Raw genomic sequence first — 27227 nt, forward strand, 5'->3', positions numbered from 1 at the left:
TACCTGGCTCCAGCCCCATCTTTCTTTGGGTCAGCATCTCATGGGTCGGTCAAGCCAGCAGACCTCTCTACCAGCAAGTATGCCATCTTTTTTTTATCAGTATGATATTTAATTTTGTGTGTCAACATTGAAAGGTTTACAGGTTAAAAAATACAAAACTAGTCTTTTAATTGTGAGACCCTCTGCCCTTGATATGGGGCAGCCAGGCCTCTGTACCGTGAGCCTCAGCAGCAGGCAGGTCCTCAGTGGACGATACGGCATCGTCAGTCTCTTAGCTTAAGGAAACCGAACCCAGCACCCTGGCAAAGAGCCCAGGTCTCAAAGGACTTTGGTCCTAGGACTGCCTGCCTCATATCCCAGATGGAGGGCTGCAGGACTGTCTGGCTTCTGTCTCTGGTAGGCAAGAACTGTGGTGAGGCTGAGGCAACCAGGAGCAGGACCAGAAGTCAGAGTAACAGCCTTGAGTGTGTGCAGCCGTCCTGCGTGGAGCTTGTCTTCACATCCCTGATTCTGAGGGCCTGAGAGCCTGCAGAGGAAGGAGGCCCTTGAGGCTGAGCTCACCCACACATGCACCCCCTCCCCCAGCCTATTGCAGGCTAGTCCCTTACCCGAGTCTGGCTGGTGCCAGTGCCTGTTGAGGAAGAGTTGAACTCCGTGTACTTGTTCCCAGTAACCATGCAGGCCCATTTCCAGTACTCTTCCCTCACCTGTGGGCCCAAGGCACCAGGTTATGGGAAGAAAGGAACTGGGCTCGGGACTCAGCCCTGGCCCTGCCTCCGCCCACCCTGGGCTCTTCCTGTAGCCAGCTCTGGTCAGCCTACCTTTTTGTTGAGCAGGCAGAACATCACATAGAGGAAGAGGCCCTGCATGCAGTTGAGCAGGGTAAAGATGTAGGATAGCCATGTGCTGTGGGGGTTGAAGAGGAACAGGCCGAAGCCCCAGGTACAGCCCAGCACGAGGAGCTGGGCGATGGCTGTGATGGTCAGCACTCTGTGGGAGTGGACAGTTGCAGCTGACGGCCTGGTCTCTAGCCCTTCCAACTCTACCTGCTCAGCCCCAGCCCCCAACCTGGCTCTGCCCAAAGCCCCCCTCCCTGCCCCTCTTACCTAGCTTTCCTTAATTTCTTCATGTTTGGGTTGATTTCAGAAAACTTGTTTGTGAGCTTCCAGACAGTGATCACAAAAATGGCAGCATTACACTGGGTGGGGATCATGGATCTCAGGTTATAGGGCCGCCAGTACTTCGCAGTCTTGCTGCTAGGGCCTCCAATACCCAGAGAGTACTTACGAAAATGATGAACGCCACTGGTCCCGAAAAGCTCCAGAGTAAGCCATGCTTCCTGAAGTCCAACCAGCAGCTGTGGGAGGAGAAGGTGCCTCATCAGTGCCCTGCCCTGGCCCCGGCCTGGCCCCCAGCCCCGGCCCAGCCTGGGCCTCACATCAGTACACTCACTATGTTGCATGCCCATAGCCATCCATTTTGACAGCTGCCATTGAGATGATCACGATGAGGAGGGGCACCCCATAGCCAATCAGGCAGCGGTACCACGTACTCAGGCCTTGGCCCTGGAACACACGCACCACCAGGAAGTAGAGCTCTACGCCCTCCAGTGCCATCCAGCAGAAGGCAGCCAGGAAGCAGAAATGCAGCATCCCAGCCACCAGGCGGCAGCGCAGGCTCACCTGTGGGGATGGAGTGTTAGGAACCTGAGTCTCACTGCAGGGCAGGACCACTGGGCTTCAAGGTCTCAGACTCCAGCAGGGGCTCCAGGTTCTGGATCCACACTGAGCCCCAGGCCTACGCCAGGCTACCTTACTCCTAGAACTTGACCCCATGCTCTGGTGAGGTTAGGACAGGAACGTACCTCACCCCCTTCATTCTCAACGCCAACCAGGAATATGAGTGAGCCCAGGAAAAGGCAGATGCACAGGTGCAGGTGCACCATGGTCCGAGAACTGTGGATGGGCTTCACCAGCAGGAAGGTCAGGATGCACAGCAGCAGGCAGATCAGGGACAGCAGCAACCCCACCTTGGTGATCAAGATCAGCCTGGGGTCCTAGGGGCAGGCAACCAGGATGAGTGGTATTCCCTCATACCCTCCAAGGGGGTGCTCCTCTTTCCCTATGTTCGAGACCCCAGTTGGGCCCTTCCTACCTATGAAAAGTCAAAAGATCCTACATCCTGTCTTGAACCACAGGGCCAACTGGCTAATCCAAGCTAACCATGTGGCCCAGGTTATAACTGTGTTCAGGAAGCTACACTCCCTGGGACATTCGACACAGGGCCCTCTTCCCTCCCTTCCCCCTCCGCCCCCCTTAATCACATGTATTTGCAGGGGCTTGGAGGGTGAAGTATCTGTTCCCACTGTGTCTTCTGGAGATGGAACTCAGGTTATTAGGTTGGCTGCCTGCAGGCACCTTTACTCACTGACCCATCCCATCTGCCCAGACTGGTGTGTTTTTAGCAGTACTTGACAGTTGTGCAGGGACTCAGACAGAGGCCTGCATCCATCATCTACGGGGCACAAAGGATTCCAGGGGAGGAACCGGGAAGCAGGGTATGGGGCCATCTAAAGGGGTCTGCTTCAACACCTGTGCCTCCAGGGCTTATCGCTTACCTCCACGTGGTACTGAGCCATTAGGATGGCAAAGCTGGTCAGGTGGTTGCAGTGGCAGAAGCCAGTGTCATTCATGAAGCAGCCGTCGGTGTCCCAGTACCCACTCCCATTGTCATGGTCTTTCCAGAAGGCACACATCAGCTCCTGACGTGCCTTAGTCTTCTCCTATGGGGCAGACAGGTGGTGAGGCGTCTGAAGCACACTGAGGGTCAGTCTGTGGTGAGCAGAGAGCATGGGGAGCCAGCAATGGAACAGCAGGACCCCGGTCCCTGCCTTGAGTTGAAACAAAGCACAAGTGGTAACAGGTAATAAATGCCAAGGAAATTGAGAGAGTCAGTGGGAATGGTTGCCTACAGATGTAATTTAAAAACAAAAACAAGGTTTATTGGATGTCCTCAGACTATATGTATAATGTCTCATATACTCCAGGTTGCCTCAAACTCACTGTGGCCAAGGCCGAGGCCGACTTTTTCCTTCTACCCCGAGTGCCGGGACTACAGCTTGTGTGCTACGTTAGACTTTGAGTCCAGGCCTTCATGCGCTAGACAAACAGTCCACTGATAGCAAGAGCTCTATCAGCAGCCTAGGTTAATTTTTAACTTTGAAAATTAACATGTATATAGCTGGGTGTGGCTATACACATATACATACTGCTTTACTCTGAGGACCTACAGCAGACATAGTGTGTTGCAGGCCTGCCAGACATACATAGTGAGACATTGTCTCATATACAGGGAGGGGTAGACGGGCGTCCGAGGGCTGGAGAAATGTCTCAGCAGTTGAGAGAGAGCATTGACAGGTCTGATTCCCAGCACCCACATGGTGGCTTACCCCACCCACAACTGTCTAATTCCAGTTCCAGAACGGGTGTCTTCTGGCCTCCGTGGGACTGGGCATCCATGTAGTGCACAGACATACATGCAGGCAAACACCACCGGAACACACGATTTTTAAAACTTCCATTGGTGGGAGCTGCACTTGTACTACAGCAAGCATGTGGAGAGCAAAGGGCAATTCATAAGAACTGGTTTTCTTCTGCCATAGAGGTCCCAACTAGGTTGGCAATTAAATTGAGGCTTGGTGAAAAGCACCTCTGCCCACTGAGCTGTCTTGTCAGATCCAGAATACATTTTTAAAAAACATTTGTTTGTTTGTTTGTTTTATGTATATGAGTACACTGTAGCTGTCTTCAGATATATCAGAAGAGGGCATCAGATCCCATTACAGATGGTTGTGAGCCGCCATGTGGTTGCTGGGAATTGAACTCAGCACATTTGGAATAGCCTACAGTGCTCTTAACTGCTGAGCCATCTATCCAGCCCTTTTGAAACATTTTATGATACTGAGGACCAAACCCTGTGACCTTACCATGACAAGTAAGCATTCTACCATTGAGTCAACTACTGGCCTTGCCTGACAGTTACTTATCTGTTTTCTCATTTATTCATTCACTCACTCATTCATTCATTCAATTCAGCAGTACTAGGGGCTGATCCCAGGGACGTTCTGAATGCCAACCAACTGTAGCACTGAGTTTGAAGACAAGGTCTTGCCAAGTTGCTCAGGTGGGCCTTAACTTCACTCTAGTTCAGGCAGGCTTTGAACCTTGAATCTCCTGCCTCCCAGCAGTTGAGAGTAACATGCCTATGCCACAAAACCCAGCTCAGATTTTTATTTATCTATTTAGTTTTGGTTTTTGCTGTTTTATTTTTTGGGACAGGGTCTCTATAGAACTTTATCCTGGAATTCCCTGTAGACCATGCTGGCCTCAAACTCAGAGACCATCCCAAATACGAGAATTAAAGGCGTGTGTCACTATACCCAGCTGTAATTTTAAATTTTTTATGTACATTTAGTGTTTTTTTTTTTATTACATTTATTTTGTGTGTGTGTTGGAGAAATGAGTCAGGATAACTTTGGGAGTTGGTTCTCCTGTACCATGTAGGTCAAGAGGTGCTGCCCTGACTTTTGACTTCGGTTAGAGGGTGAGCCAAAGGGCATCCCCTGCCCTTCCCTCCCTCCCATTCGAGGACTCACAGAAGTAAAGTTGAACTTGAATGTGACATTCGAGGCGAGCTTCTCAGTGTCCGTGTTGGTCAGAAAGATGGAATTGATGTTTGAAAGGAACTTAAGTGTGATATTAGAAACCGGGCTCCCATAGAAGTCCTCCAAAGCGGCCCTCCTCTGCTCCAGGTTCAAGGAGGTTTGGGCCAGCAGGTTTTTCAAGTTTGGACTGGACAGGATGCCCGCCACCGAGTAGCCTGGGGGCAGACATGCAGGCTCAACTCCCGTCCTCTCTTTGTACTCCTCCCAATGGGCTGGTGTCTACCCATCCTACGCTCCAGACCTCACCCTGGTTTCCCTGGCAGATACCCTCCCTGGACCCCTACCATTTTCTGAGCTTTTGGCTCCAGATGTCAGAGCCCAGTCCAGCTTCATCCAAGCTTGGTTGTGGTGTACTGTGGTAACATCTTTGTTGTCTTGCTCCTTGACCATCAGGGACAGTTCTGAAGAGACAGAGACATGATTGGGGAAACCAAGGATGGTGCCTGGGAGTGGGGCAGGAAGGAGGCTTACCAGTGTTTGAAGGGGACGTGTAGGTGAAAGGACCTTTGGGTAGGAACTGGGCCAAGGTCCGAAGGCTTTGTTCCAGGTTCGAGAGCAACAGGGTGGCTACTTGTTGGGTTTGAGTCTCTATATCCATGGGGGCTTCCAGCAGCTTGTCCACAGCCTCAATGAGTTTCTGGGGTGATGAGCAACAGAGTTGTTAAGGTTTGGAACCACAGGAACTAAATGAAGGACCGTGACCACTCTTCCCACCAGCTGACACTGGAGTGCCACGTGGGTTCCCAGGGGAAACAGCTGTCGGGATGCATTAAGACTTACACAGTAGCCAGAAAACAAGGAGGTGAAGTTTCTGACTCTGTGCACCTGCATGTCACAACAGCACATTCACACCAGCAGGCACAGTGACTGCCAAGGCTCTGCTGAGCCACGCCCCCAGCCCCTCACTGGGGATTCCTGTGAGGGACTTCCTTTGAGCCATGCCCCCAGCCCGATAAACTTGAAATTACTTATGACCTTGGGTTTCTGATCTTCCTGATTCTACCTGGGGTTACAGGTATATACGTCATATACTACCACACCTTGTTTACTCACTGCTCAGGGGCCAACCCTAGGGTGTTTTGCATGTTGGGAAAGCATTCTATCAACTGTGCCCTCCCAGTCCTGTTGTTTGTTTGTTTTCAGGGTCTAGATGTGTAGCTCAGGAACTTGAGATCCTTCTTTAGGCTCCAAGTAGCATGGGCCACCATGCTCTGCTTAACTCCAGTCTTAACTGCCCCGTCACTGCCATTCTAACCCTTGTGTAATAGCCACACACATGGCTGCACATGTCAGACTCATGTCCCAAACCAAAAGGACTGCTTGGACCGATGGAATGCTGTCAGTCTGCCCTGAAGCCTGTGGCTTGTTCCCCACTGCAAGGGGGTCCCCAGAGTCCCCCTCACCTGGATGGTATAGTTGGCCATGGCTGGATTGAAGTCTCTGAGCAGATTCTTGACTTCGACAGAGAATCTCGAGAGAGTCTGGGAAGGGAAATGGTGGGTCATGGGTGGGCAGCAGCACAGCTGATGGGGATGGATAGGCCGCATGAAAGAATTCAACCTCCCGTCTCCACTGGTTACTCACCTGGCTGTGGGCCGTGGGCAGCAGTGTCCAGGTAGGGAAAGGTGGTTCTGTGGAGACAGGACTATAGTTCAGTAATCTCAGAATGCACTTGCTGGTGGGGCATGGAGTCTGGGTGGCCGGGGCAGGTACCTTGGCATATGGTGTTCTTTGGTTCATTTTGGGACCCGGAAATTTGCTTCCAACCTGGGCGACAGTGGCATATGTAGGAGCCTATGGTGTTTTCGCAGATGGTGGAACTGTGACATTGATGTTGCCCAGAACTGCACTCATCCACATCTGGGGACACAAGGAAGGGGTTAGAGCCTTTCCTGTCTCCCAGTCTCTTGTGTGGTACTGCTACAGTACTGACCCCTGATGGCCTCACTCAGTGGTACACGATGGGTAGGGAATGTTCAGCGCCTAAGGCTTACAAATGTGCATGAGAAAATATCAACTATGGACTTCTAGTAACTGAAGGCATCTGGGGTCCCCCGAGGCTTCCCCTTGGTATCCCAGCTCTTTCCTTGGACCCCACACCTTTCCAAATTTAGCCTCAGGAGATTAAGCCCTGGTCCAACAGAGCCTCCTTTCATTCCTTTGATAAAACACAGGAGCTGAAGAGATGGCTGAACCTGTGGATTCGGTTCCCAGCACCCACATCAAGTGGCTCACAACCGCCTGTAACCTGTGGCTTCCGTTGCAGAGGATCTGACAGCCTCTTCTGGCTTCCTTGAGAATCTGCATCCAAGCCGGGCAGTGGTGGCGCACGCCTTTAATCCCAGCACTTGGGAGGCAGAGGCAGGTGGATTTCTGAGTTCAAGGCCAGCCTGGTCTACAGAGTGAGTTCCAGGACAGCCAGGGCTACACAGAGAAACCCTGTCTCGAAAAACCAAAAAAAAAAAAAAAAAGAGAGAGAGAATCTGCATCCATGTGGTGTCCGGATACACACCCAAGGCACATACATATGAAATGGCCCTGGAACTCACAGAGATCTTATCTGCCTGCCTCTGCTGCCCTCCAAGTGGTGGGGTTAAAGGCGTGTGTCAGCACACGTGGCTAAAATAAACAAATCTTGAGCATGAGATTAGCTATTGTGATTGGGTGTCCTTTGAAAGGTTGCACTCAGCCCTTCGCACACTGTGTTGACTGGGCCATTGGGGGATCCAGGAGCAGGTTTCCAGCCTTGATGACAGATGCAAGAATAGCTACCAAATTTGTTGATGCTGTAGGTGGATTGGTGGCAGTGGTTTTGCCCTGAAGTGCATTCATTCACATCGGGGAACAAAACCAAAGGGTCACCCCGCCCCCACTCACTCCTCCCAGCACTGTAACAGTTTCCCATCTTCTCTCTGCGCCATTTGTTACCACCTGGTGATCTGCAGATTTACCCACAGAGCACCTCAGGGTGGTTTCTGCAGGACAGGCCCAGCAAAGATCAGGGGACCAATTTATAGGAGGTAAAACCAGGATGGAGACTGAGTTACAGCACTGGACTTCTTGACCGAGGCCTCTGTTATTTTTTAATCTTTCTCAGAACAGGATGTGATACTGCTCTCAGAGATGAGGAAGAGCTGAGATCTGGGAGCTCCATGGAGTCCCTGGGTCCTCCCTAGTCTGTAGTAACATGTTGCTGGGAGCTGAGTCCTCAGGGGAGTCGTCATGATTCTTGGAGCTGCTGGGACCCTGCAGATCTCCCTCTTCAGGCCAACAGACCTTGCCTTGACCTGTCTTATGGCTTCTTCTGGGTGGACTTCCACCTGTGTGTACCTTCAGGGTACACACCCATGTCTGAGTAGCTGCCCTGGGTTGGTGCAAATGCTGTGTTCCTGCAGACTCTAGGGTTCAGACCCTCATTTGCTCATGAGAAGAAACAGGGGATTATGTGCTTGAAGTTGAAGCCATGATACAGAAGCATCTGGAACATTTCAATCTCCATCTTGTGGGAAGACCACCTTCTAATTCATATAAAGACATCAAATAGGGTCCATGGTAGCTCTGACTCTATTGTCTGGATATGGGGGGAAGCAGTCAAGGGTTCCCTAATTGCCAGCAATAGGAATGTGTCAGCCATCAGTATCCCAGCCTGAAGATTTGGGATTAAGACTACATATGACCCTTAGGAGCCAGTGCGGGGGGCAGGGGAGACTCTATTCCCCATGGTAGCCTCTGTCCCACGCTTGCTGTACTGTTCCCTTGCAGAGTTCTACATAGATTTCCAGGAACCTCAGTCACACCAGGGCCCCAGACCTCTGCTCTGTCAGTGGAGGCCTGAGTACTGTCCCCAAGCCACACTCCCTCTAGAAACTCAACAGGCAAGGCAGGGCACAAGGGATACCACTAGAGAGGCCATGACACCACACAGTGGGAGCCAGCTCTGGGCTGACAAGCTGTCACTTGGCTGAAGTTAGAGAGGGTAAGAACATCTATTCCACTGAAGCCCTTCAAGATCTCAGTGCCCAGAGAGGGAGACGTGCTGCTGGGGGCAAGAGTGGTAGATATTTCTGTCCTCTCTTTTTCTGCTATGGCCACAGACTGGGGGATGTGCTGAGTGTAGCCCAGCTTTCTTCTATCGACTTGTCTGGCCTGGCAACTGTGGGTGGTTGGCATCATCAGGGTAGGATATGAAGCAATGACCCTCCATGACACCTTCTCTTGCACTGTGCTAGCCTTCAACTCTCTTGGGTATGTGTTGGCGGGGCAGGGATTAATGTCACCCTGCCCAATCTGACCATACCATTCTATGTTGTATTCAAGGAACCAGAATTGCTGGGGATAGTCAGAATGGTGATTGGGTAGAGCAATGGACAAGGCTGACCAAAACGGGAGTCTGGGCATCAAGTGTTGTCTTCCAGCAGAAGTAATAGCAGGGAATGTGGCCTACCCTTGGGTGTCCTCTCTTCTGAGTCTCCCAGCTGTGTCCAGTGCACTGTAGTTGGCTGCTCGGGAAGATTTTCAGGTGCGGTAGTAACTGTGTGGCTCCTGGAGGGCACAGGTGTCATCCCAGTGTTCACTGATGCTGGGAAGAGGACCACACTCAGTGGAATGTGCTTGTGGTAGACGCAGAGCATTCTGAATGCCATTCCTTTGGTTTATGCAAACGAGATGCAGATGGACAGAGGGTGTGGCTTATGCAAATGAGATACAGATGATCAGAAGGATGGTGCTTATGCAAACGAGATGTAGACGAACAGATGGGTGTGGTTCATGCAAATGAGATATCAGAAGGGTGGTGCTTATGCAAATTAGATAATCAGAAGGGTGGTGCTTATGCAAATGAGATGCAGATGGACACAAGGAGTTCTGAACTTCCGAACAAGGTAGAGGAGAAGAGGATATGGCCCAAGGAGTCCTGCCGTCTTTTGAGTGCGATCCAGATGAGCATGTCTTCAAGTGATGCAGGACGGACTTGGGAGTGCTTGGTGATGGCTCAGCACCTCAGGCATTGAATGAGTTCTGCTCTAAGCTGGGTGCTTTCGGCCACCTTCCTTGGGGTCCATGGAGACTCCTGTGTCACCTCATGTAGGAATAACATTTTTCTGAAAATCAATCTCTTTCTCTCTGTCTCTCTCTTCGGGACAGGGTCTCATTATGTAGCTCTGCTGTCCTGGAACTCACTATGTAGACCAGGCTGGCTTCGAACTCACAGAGATCTGTCGGCCTCTAATGTGTTGAGTTTAAAGGAGTGTGCCTCACACCTGGCTTTGAAAATGTCTCTTGCGTTCAAAGAGAACAAACTTTTTCTTAGATCTTGCTATCAAGTTAATCATTTGCCTTGAGATCACTTAAGACTATATACTTAACCTGATGCCCTACTGTGTGCTCTGGCTGTTAAAAGTTTAACCTGCCATTAGGAGAACAATGTTGCCAACCTTACTCTTCCTTAGATTTCCCATTTAACCAACTTTTACAACCTAATCTAAATGTATAGCGTCAATCTTAAGTTAGGTACCCTTCCATGCTCCTGACCCAGAATAACGTACGTGTGCCTTTGTGTGTGAGAATATGTGTTGTGGTAATCATTTCCTGAAAACAACCAATAGGTTGAGAACAATGTTATACAACAAATCTCCCCCACAGATGCTAGAAATAGCATGTGGCTATAGGGTGATGTCCGTCTGCTGTCGTTTTCTGTTCTGAGTAAGTTATTTTTCCCTTGTATAACTCTTTAAAGACTTCTGAGGAGAAGCCCTCAATCCTTTGCCATGCTGTCTGTTTCTATGCTGTTTAATAAATACAGAACAAATCTCTTTGTTATAGACAGACAGAAGGCCGGGCAGTGGTGGCACACGCCTTTAATCCCAGCACTCGGGAGGCAGAGGCAGGCGTATTTCTGAGTTCAAGGCCAGGCTGGTCTACAGAGTGAGTTCCAGGACAGCCAGGGCTACACAGAGAAACCCTATCTTGAACAACAACAACAACAACAACAGACAGAAGACCCTGGGAGAGAAGTGTGGAGAATTCTTTCTGGTTGATTGATTTATTTTGTTTTTCTTTCTTTCTTTCTTTCTTTTTTTTTTTTTTTTTTTTTTTTTCGAGACAGGTTTTCCTGGCTGTCCTGGAACTCACTCTGTAGACCAGGCTGGCCTCGAACTCAGAAATACGCCTGCCTCTGCCTCCCAAGTGCTGGGATTAAAGGCGTGTGCCACCACCGCCTGGCTTGATTTTGTTTTTCTTTCTTTCTTTTTTTTTTTTTTAAAGATTTATTTATTATTATTTATATGGGTACACTGTAGCTGTCTTCAGACACACCAGAAGAGGGCATCCAATTCCATTACAGATGGTTGTGAGGCACCATGTGGTTGCTGGGAATTGAACTCAGGATCTCTGGAAGAGCAGTCATTGCTCTTAACCACTGAGCCATCTCTCCAGCCCCTTGATTTTGTTTTTCAAGAATAGGTTTCTCTGTGTAACCCTGGCTGTCCTGGAACTCACGCTGTGGAGCAAGCTGGGCTCAAACTCACAGACATCCTCCTGCTTCTCCCTCCCAAATTCTGTGATGAAAGGTATGTACCACCTCCACCAGGCTATTTTTGGGGTTTTGAGACACAGTCTTTCTACAACGCTCTGGCTGTCCTGGAACTTGCTACAAATGCATTACTTGGCTCATACTCTAGCCTCAAACTCCAAAGTGTTGGATCACAGACACGTGCCACACTACCTAACTAAACAGGGCTTTCTGAGTCACACATAGTAATCAGGATGAAGCCTTGGTAGGGTGTCCCGAATCTCCCTTCCTCCCTGCTTGTGGATGTGACACATGACCCAGAGCGAACCACAGGGGCAGAACCAACATCAGATCCCCGGAGCTGTTGCAGTACATATGCTGGTGACCCTGAAGCTGACATCGGTGAGGTGAGGCATAGGGGGCTCTTACCATGACACGTGTTCTCACTCCTGTTAGCAAAAGATTCTGCTCCAGAAAGGAGTTTGTATCCCAGGTTACACATGCAGGAGTAGCTCCCCTCTGAGTTCTCACAAATGGCATTCGGTCCACAGGAAGCTTCAGGTTGTAAACACTCGTTGATGTCTACAACAAAACAAGCGTCACCTCCCAGACCTGAAAGTTCTCCCAAGGAGGAGACTCCCATCCCTACCTGACTTCCAGTCTGGGACATGCTGATGAGTTAGTACCTTCTGGGGGAAATGATGGACTCTGCTTATAAGGCTGAGTTATAGGCCTAGCAAGCTATTCCTGAAGCTGGTCCACTCTGCTCCTCTTGGTCCTCTGGATGGAACCCAGGATTTGAACAATACCAATGGGGGACCTTCAGCCTTCTTCCAGTTCCTAAAGCCAAGTTCAGGCACAGACCCCTGGAACTCCTCACAGGAAGCCCCTCTTTTCATTTCTTGCCTCCTCACCTTGCTTTCTTTCTCTGTCTTTGACAAAGGCTAACAACCCCCCTAGCCCCAGACCTTGTCACCTCTTCATGTGCCCATCCCCCAGCCTTTGTACCTTCACAGTTCTCTGAGGGATTAGTGATCCACTTGCTGTCGTTGTCCGAGATGAAGCCTGGCTTGCATTCACAGCGTTTGTTACTGAAACATACTGAGTTGGCAGGGCACCACTTGGGACAGTCTGTGGGGGACAGATACTCTGGTAAGAAAGTAAAGGAGGCCCAGTAGAGGGGAAGTGCCACCGAGAATAGCATCCTAGGAAGGTTTAGGAGGCCCTAAAATTCCCCAGCATCTGCTCATCTCCTCCCAAGGCTCTGTGGTTGACAGCGGGATTCCCTCCCAGCTCTGGCTGTGCAGCCCTTGTGTCCAGTGGACTTACTCTCTGGCTTCCGGGTTCCAGCTTCTGAGAGATTCAGTAAAATGCACACCACTGCAAAAAAGTAAAAGACGGTCAGTGGGAAGCCAGAGCAGGGACAGGAGGCCCAAGCTGTGCATGTGTGGGCATTACCCTGCCCACATGTGATTACCCTGCCCAGACTGAGGTTCTGTAGCTAATATGAAAAGACAGACCCAGGGGGTGGGCCTAATGACACTTGCTTATAATTCAGTTACTCAGGATGCTGAGGCAGGAGGATTAGGAGCGCCAAGCTGAGCCTGGGCTACATACTGAGACCCCATCTCAAAAACAAAAACCAACCAACCAACCAGGGCTGGAGAGATAGTTCAGCAGTTAAGAGCACTGGCTGCTCTTCTAGAGGCCGTGAGTTCAATTCCCAGAACCAGCATGGCAACTCACAACCATCTGTAATGGAATCCGATACCCTTTCCTGGTGAGCAGATATTACATGCAGGCAAAACACCCATATACATAAATAAATAGATCTTTAAAAAAACTAAACAAGCCGGGCAGTGGTGGCCCACGCCTTTAATTCCAGCACTTGGGAGGCAGAGACAGGCGGATTTGAGTTCGAGGCCAGCCTGGCCTACAGAGTGAGTTCCAGGACAGCCAGGGCTACACAGAGAAACCCTGTCTCGAAAACCAAACCAAACCAAACCAAAACAAAACAAAACAACTAAACAAGCAAATAATAATAATAACAATGACAACAAACTGCACAGCTAAGAATGGGGTTCATGCCTGAAACCCCAATATATGGGAAGGGTTGCAGAAAGATCAGAAGTCACCCCACACATTGAGGTTAAGTCCAACCTAGGCTACATGAATCTTATCTCTAAATAAATAAAAGTAAAAGAGTGATACAAACAAAAAGTCCAACCTAGGCTACCTAAATCCTATCTGTAAATAAATAAAAATAAAAGAATAATACAAACAGAAAGCCAGATGCAAGGTTCCAGACGAGAGTTTAAGACTAGCCTAAGTTACACAGTGAGGTTCTGCCTCAAAAATAAAACAGAGGGAAAAAAAATATACAACTCAGGTGTTCTCTCCTGTGGCTCAGACACCCACAGCCAGAGCCACAGCCATAGACACCAGTACCCATGGTAGCCTGCGGGCCAGCCCAGGATCTGGACACCAGAGGGGTCTAGATACAGGAAGCTAGGCTTGGTTCTCCAGGCCTATGGGGTGGACAGAGTTGGTTACAGTTGGATGTTGGATATAGCTTCCTCACTCTCTCCCTCAGTTTCCCTCTCTGTGGGGATGGAGAAGACAATGGTCTGGCTTTGTGGGGACAAACTCTACATGACTAAGCAATTAACCGTAGGAGGTTGGTCTGGGCTGCTTGTACTCACATGCTAAATTCTGTACCCCAAGATCTGGTTGCTCCAAGATCCTCACACATACCAGCTTTTGTTATGTAAACCTTGCTCCCCAATTACTGGAAAGGTGAGGTTTGAGTTTCAGGCCTGGTGGTCACAGGTAGGGAGCACAGAGAAGGAGAGAGGAGAGAAAGAGAAGGATCTCAGAGGAGGAAAAGATGGGAGAGAACAGGCAGTCTCCGTCAGTAGTGATGGACTAGCAGCAGTGCCGGAGTGAAATGCCTTCCCAGGCAGGACCCCAGACGACTGGAGCACAATAACCCAGAGAATTGTAGCAAGACTATAGTTAGAGATTTAGATTAAGGGTAGTCCTCCAGTAATTGTGCAGAGTCTAATAAATAAATATCACAGTTTGAGTCTCATTCACTTGAAGATAGACGGGGATAAGTTTAATAAATCTCATTTTACATTTGGTGCCCAACGTGAGATCCCAATTTGTTGTAGTTATTATTATGGGGGTTTGTTATACCTCCTTTTTGACTTTATCTATCTATTAGGGGTTTCTACTCCACTTAGACCAGACAGTTCCCAAATCAAAGACACAAAAACCTTTAGATTTATATAAGCTTAAAAGCACGAGAGCTGGGCAGATGTCAAGCCTCTGTGCCATTTTGTCTACTTCCCTGTCAGTAACCCCCAGGTATCACACCTGCCATATGCTGCCTGGGCTGCTCCTACCATCAGGCCAGCCCTCATGGCCATGGGTTCATGATTCATATCACCCCCTTGGTGATTTCCTCATTCTCCTCGTGGTCCCTGCCTGACACCCCAAGCCTGAGAACCTCTGCCCTGTCTCTTCTGCCCAGCCCAGGCTGTAGGCATCTTTATTAACCAATGAAGGATAACTTGGGAAGGGGGGGTGGTCAAGGTTAATACAACAAAACTGGTGTACATGAGGATCTCCTCATGGGGCAACCAGATCTTGGGGGCCAGTATACAGCATTTGAATATACAGTAGCACCGGACCAATAACCCACAATTAACACTAGCTCTGGCTGTCCTGGAACTCCCAGAGATCCAGATACCTCTGCCTCCCCAGTGCTGGGATTAAAGGTGCATCACCATGCCCCAGTGTGAAACTGTCTTTTACATTTCTTTTAGTTTGTTTTCTATTGTTTTGTCTCAAAATGCTGGGACAGAACCCAGCACTTACATGTTAGGCAAGCGCCCTACCACAGAGCCGCATCCCCAACCCCTCTGTTTACTTTATTCCTAAATTCAGGCTGGGTTTTCACATGAAATCCTCCTGCTTCAGTGTTCTGAGGAGCTGGTACAGGCCTACGCCACCAGGATGGACCCTTGTAATTTTTTAGGGAAGAATGAACGCTTGGGCTACATCTCCCAGGTCCCATCCGAGCTCTGACACTCCACCACCACATGTGTACCCATTGTTAACCTCATGACCCCGTGGCTGCATGTCAGAGAGTGCTCCTCACTCACAGGAAGTGGCTTCGGTGGAGGGTGGGTGACAGCTGAACACACCCGATGCCTCCATGGCTGTCATTGGCAGGCATCCCACCCAAGGCAAGACTGGGTAACAGAGCAGTCACTAGAGACAGGTATCCAAGAAAGCAGATGTGGACATGACGAGGGGTGGAGGGGGAGATGAGAAGCAGGACATGAAGGCAAGCAGGGTAACCCGGTGGCTGGAGGCTGAGGCAGGAGGCTGCGGGGGCAGGAGGCTCCTCAGTTAAAAGCTACACAAAACTCAAGGGCAGCCTGTGTAGTTTGGGAACTTGATTGAAACAAAGCCCTGGGTCCCATCCCCAGGACCAAAACATGAAAGGGGGTGGGAGCCCATGTGATGGAAGGAGAGCACTGACCTCACCATGGGTGTCTTGGCATGTGAGCACACACACACACATACACACACACACACACACACACACACACACACACACACACACGCACACATACATACCCACCCACATAAAACTAAAACCAAACAACCAACCAAAAACAAACTGGCAGCTGAAAAGATGGCTCCTCAGTTAACAGCCCCTGGCTGCTCTTCTGTGGGCCCAGGATTCAATTCCTAGCACCCACACAGTGGTTCATAACAGCCTGTAACTCCAGTTCCAGGGACTTTGGTGCCCTCTTCTGATCTCCAAGGGCACAGGCATGCATGTGGTGCATACACATATATGCAAGCAAACAAAGCACTAATAAACACAAACCAAATACAGAGAGAGAGAGAGAGAGAGAGAGAGAGAGAGAGAGACAGAGACAGAGAGAGAGAGAGAGAGAGAGAGAGAGACAGAGAGAGACAGAGAGAGACAGAGAGACAGAGAGAGAAAGGAGGCGGACCTGCCATACAAAGACAACTACATGGGGTGCTGATGCAACAAGTTTGGAAGTCCCCAACCTGGGCTACAGGACATAGAAGCTTGTCTCAGAATAAAAACCAAGAAAAAACTGGTGTGTAGTACATGTGAAGGTGCTGGTCTGGCAGCTGTGAATCCCTGGTTTCCCTCTCAGTACAGAAGAAGAGAGGAGTGGGGGTTGGGGGTTACTGACAGAAAGTTGGGAGGGAAGGTATCCCAGGGAGCAGGAGGCCTGGAGAGCTTAGGGGACAGAGTTGATCCCAATATGGGGAATACAGCAGCAAGAAAAGAATCCCAAGAACAGGAATCCTAGAGGGAGCCCTCGGGAGAAGGGCTAGTGGGGGGGGATGGGTGAGTCACTTCCTTGATGATTCACCCACCACTGGGCTGGCTGCATGCCAGGTTCCCAGGAGACTCCTGGGGTCAGCCACTATAAGCAGGGTTGTTAGAGCAGGGGCAGTGAACTCGGAGGGTCCCCTGAAAGCTCGGTTTTTGTCTGATTGGGTTTCCCTCAGGCCAATGGAAAGGCTCTCGGTGAAATTCACCCCCTCAAAGCTGGGGTGTTCTGAGGCAGGGCACTCCAGCCAGGCAGTCGTCAGAATTTTTCTTTCTTCCTCCTCTTGGGTCACTGGATTTCTCCTCCCACACCCATCAGAACCCAGTTCCTTTTTGCGGGACAGACCACAAGATGACCCTCCCTTCATGCTGGGCCCTCGGGTAATTCATAGTTCCTAAAGTTCAGTACCAGTATGTGTGTCTGTGTGAACAGCCTCGGTGCCTTCCACCATGTACCTCGGCTCATCAAGCAGGCTTGGCTAGGCAGCAAGCCCCAGGGATAGACACTATGATCACAAGTGTGTGTCACCACATCCAGCTTCCTTCACAGAAATCATTTACAGACAGAACTCTCCCTCCAGCCCTCAAGTCACTTTTGAAAAATAATATTGATTTATTTTTAGGTGTATGGATGTTCTGTCTGCATGTATATTGATTGCCTGGGGTACAGGTAAGTAGGAAGAGGGCATGGGACTGGAGTTAAAGATGGCTGTGAGCCTTTGTGTGGTTTCTGGGAACTGATCTCTCTCCTCTGAAAGAACAGCAAGCGCTCTTAACCACCGAGCCATCTCTCCAGCCCCTTAAGTAATTTCTTTAAGACTCAGAACCTCACGATGCCTGGTGATGCACACTTTCAAAGCCAACACTGGTGAAGCACCATGGGAGAACTCTGCTGGAGGCTAGCCTGGTCTACCCAGGAAGCCAAGGCTACGTAGGAAGACCCCATCTTAACAAGACAGAAGTAAGGGGATTAGTACACACTCAAGACCAGCCAGGGCTACAGAGCCACAATGCCAAAGCCCGCGTCTCAAAACTAAAACCAGAACAGACTCAGAGTGAAGCCAGGCCTTGCTGCACAAATCTGTAATCTCAGCAATTAGAGGTGGAGGCAGGAGGACCAGAAGTACAGTCATCTCAGTCACCCTGAAAGCTTGTTTGCAAAAAGAAAAGAAAAGAAAACAAACAACCAAACAAACAGACTCAGAGCAATGTCAGCCATCAGGAGGATCAGGAGGTAGGGGCCGGGGTTACGTCCAACCTACACAAAGAGAAACTGAGGCTTGGAGCTCGGAAAAAGATTAGTGGTCAAACCAGGCCAGAAAAAGGCCAGCAGATTGGAGTAATGGAGTTCCCCAGCCAGGGTGGGCTCCTTGCCCCCTGGGCTGGGTTGGGCTCTACCCCAGCCATTGGCCAAACTGCCTACATCTGGAGACTTGGAAATTAATCAAACAGGAGCAGAGCTGTTCCCTTCTGCTCCCAGACATATCTGGTTCAAATTCCCAAGCTCAGACTGGAGCCAAGGGACTCCTGCTTAGGGAATCCAGAAGTGGGGGAAGGGCAGCCTTTGTGCTTCCTGCCAGAGACATCCCAGCATCTCACCCAGAGAAAACAATCACAATGATAAAACAGTGTCCACTTAAGTGTGTGTGTGTGTATGTGGTTGTGGTGTGTGGTGTGTGGTGTGTTTTGAGACAGTATCTCATTATGTAGTTCTGCCTGGCGTGGAACTTACTAGTAGACCAGGTTGACCTTCAACTCCCAGGGTCACAGAAGTCTCCTGCCTCAGCCTCTCTAGTGCTGGGATTCAAAACCTGAAACACAAGCTAGCTAGACTGGTTAGTTGGTTTTCAAGACAAGGTCTTGTGTGGCCTCAAACTCAGTATGTAGCAGAGAATGACCTTGAACTTCTGAACCTCCTGCCTCTACTACCTGGGTACTGCCATAGCAGACACAGACACTACACCCACGTGCCCAGTTAATTCAAACTGTAAACCAGAAAGTTAGTATACAAACTCTTGGCCCTTGAAACAATAGGGGCAAACTCTGTTGGTCTTGTTCCATTTTATAGAGGAGCAAAGTGCAGCCCAAGGTCACTGTGACCCAGCTTAGTGATAGCCAGGCAGGCCTCTGCAGCTGTTTGTCACCAACTGTGACACACTGGGACTCTATTTCCTGGCTCTAGAGCCCACTGGCCACTGGCTTGCCACCTGCCACCTCCTACTAGTACACAGGCCAGTCATTGTGGTTAGGGTAACCCCAGTTTGTGCCCTAAGTTGCATATCTTGGGGTAACTCCAGTGTGCCCCAAGTTCCATTTTTTTTTTTCACTGTTTGTTGTCAAGTTACTTAGGTAACTTAGCAGTCAAAGAAAGGTTGAGGTGCCCAGGGTGGGGCAAGAAAGGAGACCAGGAAAGTCACAATGAAAGCCAAGTTCAAACCACAGCCTGGGAAGATCCCTTCAGCCAGAAAGTTCCAGGCAAGTCCCAGGGAGAGCCTCTGCAGTGTTCCTGGCACTGAGCCAGCAGGGGACATACTGGGGGAGGAGGAGTGCCCACCCTCAAAGAAATGTGCATCCTCACATGGGTTTTACTTCACATTAAGAACATCTGTATGGGCAACAGTTTGCAAAGTGTTCTTTAACCTACATTTCTTTTTAGCTTTGTATTTAACTACTGTATGTGTTTTGCCTGCATGCATGTTTGTGAACTACATGTATGTTTGTGAAACTACATGTATGTTTGTGTACTGCATGTATGTTTGTGCACTACATGTCTGGTGCCTGTGGAAGCAGAAAAGAGTGTGGATCCCCAGGAACTGGAGTTACAGACACTTGTGAGCCACCATTATAGTTGCTAGGACCCAAGCAAGTCCTCTTAACCTCGGCACCACCCCAGCCTATATTTCTTTTTCTTTTGTTCTTTTGAGACAGGGTCTTGCGGTGTAGCCCAGGTTGTCCTGGAATTGGTGACCCACCTGCCTCAGCTTCCCTAATGCTCTGTGACACCATGCCCGCGTTGTCACCCCCTTTAAGTGTCCCCCTGCCTCAGTTTCTCCCTCTTAATCCCCAAATTGGCAACACTCAAGCCCATTAGGACCTGACACCCCCTGGGAGCCTTCTGGGGAGCACAGGTGCGCGGGCTTTGCGGGTCCCTGCCCCGCCCGGCCACGTCCCGCGAGTTCCCTCCTGGCCCCCGCGCAACCCCGAGGTCTCACCGAGCAGGAGGTGGCAGCTGACGCCCCTCATGGTGGCGCGGAGCGGACGGCGTCTGGGCTGACAGAGGGCTGTGGCGGCCGGCTGGGCTGGGCCTTTATGCAGCGGGCGTGGGCAGGGGACAGGGCCCTCCCCGGAACTGTCCTCCGCGCTGGAAAGTAACAGGAAAGTGCCGGGGAAACAGACCCAGGGCGCGGCGCGCGCCCGCGTCTGGAACAAACGCACCCCCCCCGCCCCGCCCCGCGCGGCCCCGACACCCGCCCCCGCGGGGAGCTGGGCGGTGTGGACCAGGCGCCTGGGGACAGGGACCCAGGCACATTGGTGAGAGCTGGGTGGAGCTCCCACCGGAGCGATGTCCTGGGCTCCTAAGCGATCCTCCCTCCCCGCCCCATTCCCATCATCAGGACTTGCCCGCTTCTTTTGCAAAAGAGAAACAGGTTCAGAGAAGCCAGGGACCAAATAACCAGAGGAGGACTGAGGGTCCGGCCGGGGTGACAGGAAGGGAACGAGAAACCTCATGGTCTGAAGATGTGGTTCAGTGTGTTCAGTGCCTTGCTTAACCTGCCCGAGCCCTGTCTAGCCTCAAAGCCACATGAACCGACGGAGGACCGCTAGCCCGTGACCCCAGCGCTAATCAGGAGTTCAACTCATTTGTCACTTTTGAAACCTGCCCGCGCTAAAAGAGACCTTTGTCCCACAAAGAGGAAGAGGGATATGGCATGGTTGCGTTGGCCTACAGTAATAATTCTGGGAAGCAGAGGCTAAAGCTGAGGCCAGGCCAGGCAGGTCTGTGAAGCAAGAGCCTATCTCAAAAATAATAAATAATAAAGGAGGGTTAGTACTACCAAGATGGTTCAGCGGGTAAAGGCATTTTCTCCCAAACCTAACGACCTGATTTCTGATACCCAGGACCTCATGATGGAAGGAGAGAACCAACTCCTGAAAGTTGTCCTCTGACTTTCACAGGTACACGGTGCCACACACATATCTATCCAAATACTACACAAAAAGGTCAATAAATAAAACGGTTTTTTTTTGGGGGGGGGGGGTTCGAGACAGGGTTTCTCTTTGTAGCCCTGGCTGTCCTGAAACTCACTCTGTAGACCAGGCTGGCCTCAAACTCAGAAATCCGCCTGTCTCTGCCTCCCAAGGGCTGGGATTAAAGGCGTGCGCCACCACTACCCGGCTAAATAAAACATAATAAGGACTTAAAATAGAGGAAGAGAGAGCTTTGACATCCTAACCACTGTAGGGCTTTTTGGTTACACACGCTGACCTTGCTACAATCTATAGAGAATCATGTGATGTACACTGGCTTCCTGTTTGAGTTACTTGTGTAACTATGGTTTTTTTTTTTTAAATGTGTGTGTGTGTGTGTGTGTGTGTGTGTGTGTGTGTTTGGAGTGGGAAGGATGCCAAACCCAGGGCTTTGTGCATGCTGGACAAGCACTCTACCAAGTGAACTACATTTCCAGACACATCTAGTGATTTTTCAAAATATTATTGATTTTCTTTTTCTTTTTTTCTTTGAAACAAAGTCTCAAATAGCCCAGGCTGGATTTCAACTCCTTGTAGCCTAGGATGGCATTGAACTCCTGATTTCCTGCCTCCAAAGCCTGAGTCTGCTGCAATCACAGGCATAAACCACCAGGGGTGTCAGGCCTCCCTTTTACCTTAAAAAGTTCTGGGTTCAAGTCAGGCCGTTTAGTCCCAGCACTTGGGAGGCAGAGGCAGGTGGATCTTTGTGAGTTGGAGGCCAGTCTGGTCTATACAGTGTGTCAGGGCAGCCAGGGCTGTTACACAAAGAAACCCTATCTAAAAACAAACAAACAAACAAACATCAAAGAGTAAAAATAAAAAATAAACTCCAAGTTCTGAGTGAGGACTGTAGCTGATTATAACAGTGTACAACCTGTAACGGGGAACTCACAAGACACACAACCTGTAACGGGGAACTCACAAGACACACAACCTGTAACGGGGAACTCACAAGACACACAACCTGTAACGGTGAACTCACAAGACACACAACCTGTAACGGGGAACTCACAAGACACACAACCTGTAATGGTGGAGCTCACAAGACACACAACCTGTAACGGGGAACTCACAAGACACACAACCTGTAATAGGGAACTCACAAGACACACAACCTGTAATGGGGAACTCACAAGACACACAACCTGTAATGGGGAACTCACAAGACACACAACCTGTAATGGCGGAACTCACAAGACACACAACCTGTAATGGCGAGCTCACAAGACACAAACCTGTAATGGGGAGCTCACAAGACACAAACCTGTAATGGCGGAGCTCACAAGACACACAACCTGTAATGGGGAACTCACAAGACACACAACCTGTAATGGCGGAACTCACAAGACACACAACCTGTAATGGCGGAGCTCACAAGACACACAACCTGTAATGGGGAACTCACAAGACACAAACCTGTAAAGGCGGAGCTCAGGAGGCTGAGGTAAGAGGGTTGCTGGGAGTCTGTGGCTATCCTGATCCACAGCGTGAGAAAGAAGATAAAAGGAAGTTGTAGGAAATGTGTGCTATTGGGGCTGGAGAGACGGCTCTGGAGAGAGCACTGGTTGCTCTTCCAGAGTCAGGGTTAGATTCCCAGCATTCTGTAACTCTAGTGCCAAGGGAGCTGATGCTATCTTCTGGTCTCTGCAGGCACAGAGTATACTTGGTGCACAGATAAAACAGGCAGGCAAAACTGACAAAGGACAAACTGAAAATTAATAACAAAAGTCAAGACACAGTATTCCTGTCAAATGAACACATAGAAGAAGAAACATTTCGTAAAAATAAAATAAATGTTTTATTTGGGAAAAGCCAGTTTCTTACATAGATTTTGAATGTAAAATAACTTTAAATCTTTATTTTTACCTTGTTAATTAAAATGGTATTTTAAATGCATTTGATACAATTCCTTGACTGTGACATATATGTATCTTTCTTCCTCTATTTAGAAGGGTTGAAATATTGACAATTCCATTCTGGTGTATCTCCCTTCCTGTCCTTGCACTAAAACACTCCCACTCCCATATTTGAAAAGGACGTGAAGCTTAAGGTTTGTGGAATGAAGACTAGGGCCAAGAATTCTAAGTGTGGTAGAAGTTTCTTTTTAAACCTTGGTGTGTGGATTTAAAAAAAAAATAAAAGAAAGTATGTGGTACATAGTAATTCATAGGCGACATTGAACAGTGACCAGTGGCCACATTAGTTACTGTGAGACTGCTGAGCCTCAGTTCAAGATTGGGGTTTGTGCAAGAGCCAGCAGAGAGCAGGATGAGAGGGGAAAGGACCATTCCCAGTCTTAAGTGGAATTGGGTCTTTTTTCTCCAAACATGGTGTAACTTCAGGACTCAGTGTCCCCATGGACTGGCAGGCAAAGCCTCCCTGGGACTTGATTTTTCCTGTCTGTTGAATGGAGATTAAACCGAGCATGGTGGCTCAGGGCTGTCATCCCAGCACTAAGAAGGCAGAGACAGGGGGATTATGAGTTCACTTGGTGTGATGGCCGTCACCTTGACTACCTCTGAAATAAATGAAAAAGCCCAAGACAATGGCACACCCATCAGTTGATTAGATCATCTGAACTGGGAAGACCCAACTTAAATCTGGCCACACCTTCTGGTAGCAGCCTATATAAAGGGCATGGAAGAAGGACGCTCCTGTCCTTTGCCTGCCTGTTTTCCATGTCACTGGCAAATTTTTTCCTTCACTGACATTAGAGCCTACTTCTTCGGGATTCTGAGACATACTTGAGAGCAGCTGAAGCATCTGGCTTCATGGACTGAACAACTATTAAATTCTTGGCCTGACAGGAGATGGTCATTGTTGGATTACCTGAACCACCACCTACCTGTAAGCCACTCTAATAAAGCCCATAAAATACTCATGCTATCAGCTTTGTTAATCTAGAAAACTCTGACTACTGCACAAATCAAATTCAACATTAGCCAGGGATACATGAGATACTGTCCCCAAAACAAAAACTAGATTAAAAAAAAAAAAAAAAAAAGTCAAGTGTGGTGGCCCATAGGGGTCATCCCAGCACTCAGCAGCAAAGGCAAGAGGGTTGCTGGGAATCCCAGGCCAAAGTTATAGACGGAGTGGGTCTCAAACAAAATAAAAAGGCTGGAGAGATGGCTCAGCGTTTAGAGCACTTGTCACTCTTCCAGAGGACCTGGGTTTGCTTCCCAGCACCCATATGGTAGCTCACAACCATCTGTAACTCCTGTTCCAGGAGACCCAAGATCTTCTTCTGAGGCACCAGGTAGGCATGTGGTGCACAGACATACACGCAGGCCAACATGCATATACACAAAATAAAAATAAATCTTTAAAAACAAAACAGGAAAAAAAATCTGATTCCTGTAGTGACAATTCTGGAATTTTTGTTTCTTTAAAAACACAAGAATATTGTAAGAGTATGTTTTCATTTTAATCCCAGGTGTGGGATATGGGGCTGCTTCCGACCGTCCACAGCAGCTGACTGTGATTCGTCTCGTGCTCTAGCTAGAAGGTTTTGCCAGCTCCAGATAGTGTCTGTGATTGTGTGACATTTGGAATTCTGGGAGCTTTTCAGAGGGTATATAAATGTTAGTGCCCCATAGGTGTCTCCCTCTCCCCTCCTTTCTCCCCTTCTCTCCCCTTCTCTCTTTCCCTTGCTCTCCCTCTGTCCATTTCCCTGTCCCCCGCCCCTTCTTCCTTTCCCTCCCTCTTTCCCTCTCTCCCTCCCCCTCCTCCTCTCTCTTTCCCTGTCCCTCCCTCTCCCTGCCCCTTTCCCTCTCTCCTTCTCCTCTATTCTTTCTCTCCTATCTAGTGATGGGAGGTGAGACAGGGGAGGGGGATAAAGGGTGGGAAAAAGAACCCCTAAAATAGCAAAGTCCACCATAACCTGGCTGGCCTGGAACTCGCTGCATAGACCTGGCTGGCCTGGAACTCACTGAGATTTGCCTCTTTCTCCTGTGTGCTGAAATTAAAGTTGGACACCACCCTGCTTGGTGAGTCTTTAATCACATTACTGTTGTTGTCACAGGTCTTACAGGGGTTATCCAGCACTTACTGGGTACCTGGCTTGTGCTCTGTTGGTGGTAGTTGTTTTCTCAGCACTAGGGAAGACTCTTGGGCTCTGAAGCATGCCAGACCAATGGTCACCACTGACCCAAATCCCTAGCCCCTGGGAGGGTCTGGCCTCAGGGTCCTTGCACAGGTGGACAACTCTGAAAGGCTCACTGACTGTAACCTCTGAAGGCCTCCCTGCTCTTCGGTTTGGGTTTGAATATTGATGAAGCTCCCACGCCCTTGTCAGGATTGTCCACTCAGGCAGGCCCTTGTCGAGACTGTCCACCCAGGCCTCCCTGGCTTGAACCAGCAGGTTCTTCCTAGCTACTTGCTTTTTTTTTTTTTTTTCCCTTTTCTTTCTCCTATACAACGTGTGTGTGTGTGTGTGTGTGTGTGTGTGTGTGTGTGTGTGTGCGCGCGCGCTACTGGGTCACCCACTGGGCTAGACATGGAGCCCCAAGATTTGCCTGACTCTGCCTCCCTCCCAGGACTGGGTGTCTTCTCTTTTTTCCACAGTTCTAACATCTGTCTAACATACAGTCTCTCAAGTTATGTTGTTCTTATATCTGACCCCTCCCCTCTCAGCTGTCAGTCCTCAGGCAGGATTTTTGTCATCTCTTTTTTTTTTTTTTTTGAGTTGGCCTTGTAGCCCAAACTGGTCTTGAACCTATGATCCTCCTGTGTCAGCCTCCAGAGTGTAGGATTACAGATATAATACCATACTTGGCTCATACTTTTTTAAAACAAATTTTATTTATTTATTTATTTATTTATTTATTTATTTATTTATTATATGTGTATGAGTGCTCTGTCTGCGTGTATACCTGCATGCCAGCAGAGAGGGCATCAAATCCCAGTGTAGACGGTTATGAGTCCCCATGTGGTTGCTGGGATTTGAACTCATACCTTTTTTTTTTTTTTTTTTAATGTTATGTGTATGGGTGTTTGCCTGAAGACACGTATATGCACCACTGTGTGCCTGATGGCCACAGAGGCCCCTGGAACTGGAGTTACAGAAGATCGGGAGCTACCACCCACGTAGGTGCTGGGCGTGTAAGCCAGAAGAAGAGCAGCCCAGCCACCTCACCAGCTCCTGTCTTTTTTTTTTTGTTTGTTTGTTTTTCGAGACAGGGTTTCTCTGTGTAGTCCTGGCTGTCCTGGAACTCACTTTGTAGACCAGGCTGGCCTCGAACTCAGAAATCCACCTGCCTCTGCCTCCCAAGTGCTGGGATTAAAGGCGTAAGCCACCACCGCCCAGCTCCTGTCTTTTTTATTGTTAGTAAAATTTTATTTTAATTTAATTTTTTTGTTTACTTGTGTCTCTGTGTGAACATGTGCATGTTTCTGCAGGTGCCCAAGGGGACCAGAAGAGAGTGCTGGGTCCCTGGTGGATGTGGAGATTTGAACTCATGTCCTCTGCAAGAGTAACCAGAACTTGTTTCGTTTTTGAAAACAGGGTTCCATGTAACACTGGCTGTCTTAGAACTTACTCTGTAGACCATACTGGCCTCAGATTCAGAGATCGCTGCCTTTGCCTCCAGAGTGCTGGGATTAAAGTCAATGCCCCAGCAGCCTAGAAGCAGCCAGCCCTAAGCCATACAGTCTCCTTTTCATATTATAATTATTCTTATTACAGCTGCACTAGTTCCAGAGCTACCGTGCACCCCACTTTTTCCTGAAGTGTTGGAGATGGAGCCTAGAATCCACGGTTCTTTACTGACTAGACCGACAACCACGGCTATTTCCTTTTGTAGCCTTTCATAGCGATTCAACCCCGGAACATATATTCATCCTCCCAATAGTTCCAGGAGGCAGGCAGTATGCTTTCCATCTGACAGACGGGGGAACGGAGGCACGCAAGAGTATAATGACTCGCTTGGTGGCACAAAGCTCTTTGGGGTCCTGAGGGAGTAACCCTGTTGCACTGGTATTGGCATCGCAGCGACCGCCAAGACCAGCAGCTGCCTTTGGGGTGTGGCGAGCAGGCTGGGACCTCCATGCTCCACCAGCGCAGGTCCAACAGCGCACACACAAGCCTGGGCAGGGCAGGGGTCGGAGAGGATCTCGGGTGGAGGGGCCATAACAGGATGCCACCGACTGGAGACAATGGCAGAGGAAGAGGCCGGGCAGCTCCGCGCGGATGAGCGAGCCCTGGGCTCCAGCAGGGCGGCCGCGCAATTGTGAGCCGGGACAGCTGTCACCGAGCCAGGAAGCCCCACGGGAGAGGGAAGAGGGCGGGAAGCATGCTCTTCCTCCTACAGTCCCCAGCACCCGGGTTCCCCCAAGTCTGGCGCCTCACAGCTGCAGAG

General features: G+C 49.5%; 1 protein-coding gene across 4 annotated transcripts; it reads right to left on the minus strand.

The window, feature by feature from the left end:
- Positions 1 to 80: 80 nt before the first annotated feature.
- Adgre5 (adhesion G protein-coupled receptor E5) lies at positions 81 to 19993 on the minus strand. Of its 4 annotated transcripts, XM_076915482.1 has the most exons (20): positions 19833 to 19993; positions 12561 to 12611; positions 12240 to 12362; positions 11661 to 11813; positions 9169 to 9302; positions 7409 to 7562; positions 6437 to 6583; positions 6308 to 6354; positions 6127 to 6204; positions 5195 to 5360; positions 5008 to 5124; positions 4655 to 4878; positions 2618 to 2782; positions 1865 to 2056; positions 1453 to 1682; positions 1288 to 1357; positions 1107 to 1198; positions 822 to 990; positions 609 to 707; positions 477 to 526 (listed from the first exon to the last, which is right to left on the minus strand). In XM_076915482.1, exons 1-20 carry the CDS (start codon positions 19861 to 19863, stop codon positions 497 to 499), a joined length of 2472 nt encoding a protein of 823 aa, XP_076771597.1. In that variant the 5' UTR covers positions 19864 to 19993; the 3' UTR covers positions 477 to 496. The 4 variants fall into 4 exon arrangements, with proteins under 4 accessions (XP_034378248.1, XP_076771597.1, XP_034378247.1 ...); XM_034522356.2 differs by lacking the exon at positions 7409 to 7562 and having other exon boundaries at positions 9168 to 9302; XM_076915481.1 differs by lacking the exon at positions 7409 to 7562 and having other exon boundaries at positions 9168 to 9368.
- Between the last annotated feature and the right edge of the window lie 7234 nt (positions 19994 to 27227).

Source organism: Arvicanthis niloticus, chromosome 18 (genome assembly GCF_011762505.2).
Source record: "Arvicanthis niloticus isolate mArvNil1 chromosome 18, mArvNil1.pat.X, whole genome shotgun sequence".
Taxonomy (NCBI): domain Eukaryota; kingdom Metazoa; phylum Chordata; class Mammalia; order Rodentia; family Muridae; genus Arvicanthis; species Arvicanthis niloticus.